The sequence below is a fragment of the Limulus polyphemus genome, unplaced genomic scaffold (assembly GCF_000517525.1).
Source record: "Limulus polyphemus unplaced genomic scaffold, Limulus_polyphemus-2.1.2 Scaffold3398, whole genome shotgun sequence".
In the NCBI taxonomy this organism is placed as follows: domain Eukaryota; kingdom Metazoa; phylum Arthropoda; class Merostomata; order Xiphosura; family Limulidae; genus Limulus; species Limulus polyphemus.
In genome coordinates this window covers 58,843-67,129 of record NW_013669008.1, presented here as the reverse complement: position 1 = coordinate 67,129, position 8,287 = coordinate 58,843, and the positions used below count along the sequence as shown (strand labels likewise).

The window sequence follows — 8,287 nt, the reverse complement described above, 5'->3', positions numbered from 1 at the left end:
TTCTTTTAAAACTTTATCATGTGCTCTTTAGTTCTTAGTTGTCTATGTTCTTTAAAAAACTTTATCATGTGCACTTTAGTTCTTAGTTGTCTATGTTCTTTAAAAACTTTATCATGTGCTGTTCAGTTCTTAGTTGTCTATTTTCTTTTAAAACTTTATCATGTGCTCTTTAGTTCTTAGTTGTCTATGTTCTTTAAAAACTTTATCATGTGCTGTTTAGTTCTTAGTTGTCTATGTTCTTTAATAAACTTTATCATGTGCCTTTTAGTTCTTAGTTGTCTATGTTCTTTAATACCTTTTATCATGTGTTGTTTAGTTCTTAGTTGTCTATGTTCTTTAAAAACTTTATCATGTGCTGTTCAGTTCTTAGTTGTCTATTTTCTTTAAAAACTTTATCATGTGCTATTTAGTTCTTAGTTATCTATGTTCTTTAATAAAATTTATCATGTTCTGTTTAGTTCTTAGTTGTCTATGTTTTAACAAACTTTATCATGTGCTTTTTAGCCCTTAGTTGTCTATGTTCTTTCAAAATTTTATCATGTGCTGTTTAGTTCCTAGTTGTCTATGTTATTTAATTGATTTTATCATGTTCTGTTCAGTTCTTAGTTGTCTATGTTCTTTAAAAACTTTATCATGAGCTGTTCAGGTCGTAGTTGTTTATGTTCTTTAATAAACTTTGTCATGTGCTGTTCAGTTCTTAATTGTCTATGGTCTTTAATACATTTTATCATGTGTTGTTTAGTTCCTAGTTGTCTATGTTCTTTAAAAACCTTTATCATGTGCTCTTTAGTTCTTAGTTGTGTATGTTCCTTAAAACTTTATCATGTTCTGTTCAGTTCTTAGTTGTCTATGTTCTTTAAAAAACTTTATCATGTGCTCTTTAGATCTTAGTTGCTTATGTTCTTTTAAAAATTTATCATGTGCTGTTCAGTTCTTAGTTGTCTATTTTTTTTAAAAACTTTATCATGTGCTGTTCAGTTCATAGTTGTCTATGTTCTTTAATACCTTTTATCATGTGTTGTTTAGTTCTTAGTTGTCTATGTTCTTTAAAAACTTTATCATGTGCTGTTCAGTTCTTAGTTGTCTATTTTCTTAAAAAACTTTATCATGTGCTATTTATTTCTTAGTTATCTATGTTCTTTAATAAAATTTATCATGTGCTGTTTAGTTCTTAGTTGTCTATGTTTTAACAAATTTATCATGTGCTTTTTAGCTCTTAGTTGTCTATGTTCTTTGAAAACTTTATCATGTGCTGTTTAGTTCTTAGTTGTCTATGTTCTATGATAAACTTTATCATGTGCGTTTTAGTTCTTAGTTGTCTATGTTCTTTAAAAAACTTTATTATGTGCTGTTTAATTCTTAGTTGTCTATGTTCTTTAAAAAATTTTATCATGTGCTCTTTAGTTCTTATTTGTCTATGTTCTTTAAAAATTTTATCATGAGCTGTTCAGGTCGTAGTTGTTTATGTTCTTTAATAAACTTTATCATGTGCTGTTCAGTTCATAGTTGTCTATGTTCTATGATAAACTTTATCATGTGCTTTTTAGTTCTCAGTTTCCTATTTTCTTTAAAAACTTTATCATGTTCTGTTTAGTTCTTAATTGTCTGTTTTCTTTAAAAACTTTATTATGTGCTGTTGAGTTCTTAGATGTCTATATTCTTGACTAAACTTAATCATGTGCTGTTTAGTTCTTAGTTGTCTATTTTCTTTAAAAACTTTATCATGTGCTATTTAGTTCTTAGTTATCTATGTTCTTTAATAAAATTTATCATGTTCTGTTTAGTTCTTAGTTGTCTATGTTTTAACAAACTTTATCATGTGCTTTTTAGCTCTTAGTTGTCTATGTTCTTTCAAAATTTTATCATGTGCTGTTTAGTTCCTAGTTGTCTATGTTATTTAATTGATTTTATCATGTTCTGTTCAGTTCTTAGTTGTCTATGTTCTTTAATAAACTTTATCACGTGCTGTTCAGTTCTTAGTTGTTTATGTTCTTTCAAAACTTTATCATGTGCTGTTCAGTTATTAGTTGTCTATGATCTTTAAAAACTTTATCATGTGCTGTTTAGTTCTTAGTTGTCTATGTTCTTTCAAAACTTTATCATGTGCTGTTCAGTTCATAGTTGTCTATGTTAATTGAAAGATTTTATCATGTGCAGTTTAGTTCTTAGTTGTCTAGGTTCTTTAAAACTTTATCATGTGCTGTTCAATTCTTAGTTGTCTTTGCTCTTTAGAAACTTTATCATGTGCTGTTCAGTTCTTAGTTGTCTATGTTCTTTAAAAAACTTTATCATGGGCTTGAGAGAAGTCACTGTTTTCTACCTAACAGATTTAGTAAATGGTTATTCGCTTTGAATAATATTTTCTTTAGAATGAAAAGAAGGTTAAATACTTACGACTTTCATGTAGCTGATTATAGAGTTTCCTTGACTCCAGTATTCTCTGTTTTCACACGAGAGATTCTGGATGTTGATAGCGTGAGATAAATCCAAGTCATGTAGTGCTCGAGAAAACAACGTGACAGCATCGTAGATGAGAGCGGTGTCTGTCTGTAATCATACCACGATTGATAGCTTAAAGGTCTTCTTACTTTGATATTGTCGTTCCATTAACTACATGTATTATCTGTATTCTGCCAATACGTATATACTCCTCATTATTGAGTTGTTCGCCTATATACCACTCACAATAATAACGACGAAATGGTAAGTGATTTTAGTATATATTAAGTGACAAAACCAGGCTTAAGGTTAAAATATTACACAATGGAAAACGTGCTTTAAGAATGCGAAAAACAGTGAAACCTAATATTATTTAAAATGACTATCACTCTTACAAGAACCAAATAGTTTTTAATTTATATATATATATATTGTTACGACAGCGGAAGTCACGTGACGCTAGTAACACGTCATGAGATTCTAGAAATATCATGTCTGTTCGTGGCAACTCTAGTCTTCTCTATGCGCCCTCTATTTTTGTATATATAAGCCGGCAAAAGAAGTGACGGGATGGATAATTGAATAGCAGATAGGGAGATAGAGACAGATTAATCGAGTCAAGCCGTAAGTAAAGTACGTGAATCGTTGTGAATTATAGCGTGTGTTGAAGTTAAAGTGACTGTGGAAATTTAGTGTATTGCAAAGTTGAATCGAGAAAGAATAAACTAGTTTTATTTAAGAAAAGACTTGTATTGCTGAAGTTTCTCGGAAAGAATTTCTACGAAAAATTAACAAACGAAAACAGACGTAACAATATATATAATTCTTGTAACCAATGTTTGGTTTTTGCAGCTTCCTTAGGGTTAATACACACAACTGTTTGATATTAGAATATTCATTAAATTATAAAACCTCTTTTCTGTAGTCTTCTGTATTGTGCATCTACCAATGTATAAATTATTGTAATTGTTTCATTATTGTACTAATATTATAGTATAGTTGTAATACTAACTATGCAGTCATACATATATGACACATATAATTATTTCATGAGATATATATAAATAAAGAAAACTACAATATATTTTATGATTAGCTAAAAACTACATAGAGTAATAAGCAATAATGCGTGGAAAGGATACAAAGTTTACTAGCAGTGTTAAAAAAAAACTGTGTGATACTCCACAATGTAAGTGTTAAACTGAAAGTAATAGTGTCCAGTGTACTGGCATGATGTGTTGTTTTAGTTACATGTTACCTATTGTCTAACTATACTACAATACGTTACGACAGACTCAAGAAATAGAACATTACAAGCAGTTTTATAATTTAACAACTATTCTAATATCAAACGGTTGTGTATATTAAGTCTGAGGAAGCCCAAAAGGTGAAAAATTGGTTAAAATAAAATAAAAATTATATATATATATATATCTTGAGTATAAATGCCATTTTTCTTAACTTTTTATCAAAATAAGCAAATCTCTCCAGTATACACTACACATTTTGAAACACAACAAAAAAATTAAATATAAATGTTGTGTAAAGGAACTGTCAGTACTGTTAAAATTTGAAGGAATTTTAAATATTATTGCAGTGTAACGGAACTTTTGGTTCTGTTAAAGTATGAAGGAAATTTTAAATAGTACTGTTACGTCTCTGTGTTCGTTTGTTAATTTCCGTATAATTTCTTTCGGATGAAACTTTAGTGATACAAGTCCTTTCTTAAATAAAATTAGTTTATTCTTTCTTAAAACAACTTTGCAATACAATTAATTTCCACAGACACTTTAACTTAAACACACGCTATAATTCACAACGATAAGTGCACTTTACTTACGGTCATTACCGCGCTTGACTAAATTGTTGGTCTCTATCTCTGTCTGTCTGCAATTATCTATACCGTCACTTCTTGCCGGTCTTATATATACAAAATAGAGGGCGTCTGGCAAACAATCGAGCCTTTAGGAACCTTCTAGATACTCATTACGTGTTACCAGTGTCACGCGACTTCCGCTGTCGTAACAGTATTGTTGTGTGACGGAACTTTTAGTTCTGTTAAAGTCTGAAGGAATTTTAAATATTATTGTTGTGTAAATGAACTTTCAGTACTGTTAAAGTATGAAGGAATTTCAAATATTATTGTTGTGTAAAGGAACTTTTAGTACTGTTAAAGTCTGAAGGAATTTTAAATTTTATTGTTGTGTAAAGGAACTTTCAGTACTCTTAAAGTTTGAAGGAATTTTAAATATTATTGTTGCGTAAAGGAACTTTTAGTTCTGTTAAAGTTTGAAGGCATTTTAAATATTATTGTTTTGTAAAAGAACTTTTGGTATTGATCAATTTTATATGGTTTTTAAGTACAGATAAAATTTAAGAACATTTTAATGTAGATAAAATGTTAAGAAATTTTAGAACTGAAAAATCTTAAGTAATTTTTAGTATTGTTAAAATATGGAGGCTCATTAACAATTAAATTATAAAGGGATTTTTTAGCACAGCCAAAATATTGAGAACAGTATTATCGCTGAAAAAGCGTGATGGTGAGATTTTGAGTACTGATAAAGTGTGAGGATTGGATATTGAGTACTGATAAAATGTGAGGATGGAATTTTGATTACTGAAAAAGTGTGAGGATGGGATTTTGGTACTGCTAAAGTGTGAAGAGGTTTTAAGTAGTAATAAAGTGTAAAGAGAATTTTAATAGTGATGATTTTAAAAAATAGCAACGGTTAGGCCAAGAGGTGTGTTTACTTGGTAAATAATACAAATTGTAAGGTCTAAGTGTGTTTACTTGGTAAAGAAAACAAATTGTAAGGTCTAGATGTGTTTACTTGGTAAATAATACAAATTGTAAGATATAGGTGTGGTTACTTGGTAAAGAATATAAACTGTAAGGTCTAGGTGTGTTTACTTGGTAAATAATATAAATTGTAAGATACAGGTGTGTTTGTTTGGTAAAGAACCCAAATTGTAAGGTCAATGTGTGTATGTTTTGTAAAGAACACAAATTAAAAGGTCTAGGTGTGTTTACTTGGTAAATAACACAAATTGTAATGTCTAGGTGGGTTTACTTTGTAAAGAACACAAATTGTAAGGTGTAGGTGTGTTTACTTAGTAAAGAACACAAATTGTAAGGTGTAGGTGTGTTTACTTAGTAAAAACACTATTTGTGAGGTCTAAGTATGTTTGTTTGGTAAAGAACACAAATTGTAAGGTCTAGGTGTGTGTTTACTTGGTAAAGAACACAAATTGTAAGGTGTAGGTGTGTTTACTTGGTAAAAACACTATTTGTGAGGTCTAGGTGTGTTTACTTGGTAAAGAATACAAATTGTAAGATCTAGGTGTATTTATTTGGTAGAGAATACAAATTGTAAGGTCTAGGTGGGTTTACTTGGTAAAGAACAAATTGTAAGGTGTAGGTGTGTTTACTTAGTAAAAACACTATTTCTGAGGTCTAAGTGTGTTTACTTGGTAGAGAATACAAATTGTAAGGTGTAGGTGTGTTTACTTAGTAAAGAATAATAATTTTGAGGTCTAGGTGGGTTTACTTGGTAAAGAAAAATATTGGTTAATTCTAGGTAAATTTAGTAAAAGAATGCTAAACCACACAGTTCTATAATAAGAAAAAAATAGAAGAAATTCAAATTATTAAAAATGTCTTTAAACTGTGATACATAAGTAACATGGTGCAAGTTTTAATACCTTTAACAAACGTCCAGACTCTGGCTGATGACCATATCGAAGCTTGTCAAAAATTCTATCGTTGACCATCATCTTAACACTGCGCCGAGAAGGATCCACCAACCGAAATCCGGATATATTGGTAGTTCCGTGCTGAAATTCATCAAGCGTAATAGTGTGAAGATCCTGTGAAGGAATTACAAAATAGTCTTATTTAGTGGATGTTCTATGTTTCCAGATGTTTGTTAGTTTTAAAAAAAACATTTCCTTCCAGTTTCAACAAACATCTGTTTTTTATATGTATAGATAATAGCTATTTAGTTAGTTTCAAATAAAATGTTTCCTTCCAGTTTCAACAAACATCTGTTTTTTATATGTATAGATAATAGCTATTTAGTTAGTTTCAAATAAAATGTTTCCTTCCAGTTTCAACAAACATCTGTTTTTTATATGTATAGATAATAGCTATTTAGTTAGTTTCAAATAAAATGTTTCCTTCCAGTTTTAAGAAATATCTGTTTATATAGTAGCTATTTAATTAATTTCAAAGAAAGATATTATACTTTATATTTGAAGTTTATTTCTTCTTGTTTTTTGCATATGTGAGATTAATATTTTGGTCTAATCTTATGACTAGAGCTTTTTAAAACCTTATAAAGATACAAGTGTGAAGTATTATTTTATGAAACAGTTTGAAACTTTTCAGATGCCCCCTTTTACCAAAGTACTCATTCAAGCTGATTAGATTTAGGAAGTTTCACAAGATGGCGACGACAGACATCAGCCTAAACTATTTATTTAAACACATTTAAACTTTCGCTCAGTTGGGGAATTCAATTAAAGATATTGAAACTGAAGCTGTCTCAGTAAAATATATAAAAAAGATTATATCGATTGAAATTAATCAGAGAAAGTTGTTAACGTTTTCATTATCAGGTAGCTCTACTTAAACTTCAAATGAAAGTTGTTAACGTTTTCATTATCAGGTAGCTCTACTCAAACTTCAGATGAAAGCTGTTAATGTTTTCGTTATCGGGTAGCTCTACTCGGAACTTCAGATGAAAGCTATTAACGTTTTCATTATCAAGTAGCTCTACTCAAACTTCAGATGAAAGTTGTTAATGTTTTCATTATCAGGTAGCTCTACTTAAACTTCAAATGAAAGCTGTTAATGTTTTCGTTATCAGGTAGCTCTACTCGGAACTTCAGATGAAAGTTGTTAACGTTTTCATTATCAGGTAGCTCTACTTAATCTTCAAATGAAAGCTGTTAATGTTTTCGTTATCAGATAGCTCTACTCGGAACTTCAGATGAAAGCTATTAACGTTTTCATTATCAGGTAGCTCTACTGAAACTTCAGATGAAAGTTGTTAATGTTTTCGTTATCAGGTAGCTCTACTCGGAACTTCAGATGAAAGCTGTTAATGTTTTCGTTATCAGGTAGCTCTACTCGGAACTTCAGATGAAAGCTATTAACGTTTTCATTATCAGGTAGCTCTACTCAAACTTCAAATGAAAGTTGTTAACGTTTTCACCATCAGGTAGCTCTACTCGGAACTTCATATGAAAGTTGTTAACGTTTTCACCATCAAGTAGCTCTACTCAAACTTGAGATGAAAGTTGTTAACGTTTTCATTATCAGGGAGCTCTACTCAAACTTCAGAGAAAATTGTTAACGTTTTCACTATCAGGTAGCTCTACTCAAACTTTTGTTTATAAGAAACTGAGTTGATAATCCAACACTAAGCCAGCCAACAGGACACTTGTACAGACAACACACTCTATTGATTAATGTAATTCAAAAACAGATACCGTTTGAATACGTATATTAAATGTTTACAACCATCTCCAAGACAAGATACTGAAAGTACTGCGTGATATATTGTGATATCTCCTTTTTTGAACGAAATCTTTTAGCCTATCTTATGTGAATAAAAAGGTTGTGCCAAACAACACTCGGATCTGAACACGGTAAAGCAAATAAAGACAAATTCTACTGACGTTTTGGAAAGTTATTAAAACATAAATATAGTATTAAATATATTTTGTTTTGTTACGTATAAAATGTAACAAATGAAGGTCTACTACTTAGCATTATTCAATATTCGATAACGAGGAACCCACTTTGAGACTAATAATGGCTGGAGACGGCTTGAATGGGTAA

At 30.0% G+C, this 8,287-nt stretch overlaps 1 protein-coding gene across 1 annotated transcript in view; it reads right to left on the bottom strand.

The window, feature by feature from the left end:
- The window catches only part of LOC106469287 (glutamate receptor ionotropic, kainate 2-like), a gene marked incomplete at both ends in the record, with an annotated part of 86,785 nt that overhangs the window by 51,071 nt on the left and 27,427 nt on the right, over window positions 1–8,287 (bottom strand). The window contains 2 exons of the mRNA XM_013929773.2: window positions 2,395–2,547; window positions 6,145–6,309. Coding sequence (XP_013785227.2) covers window positions 2,395–2,547; window positions 6,145–6,309 — 318 coding nt within the window. The remainder of the gene's footprint in view (window positions 1–2,394; window positions 2,548–6,144; window positions 6,310–8,287) is intronic.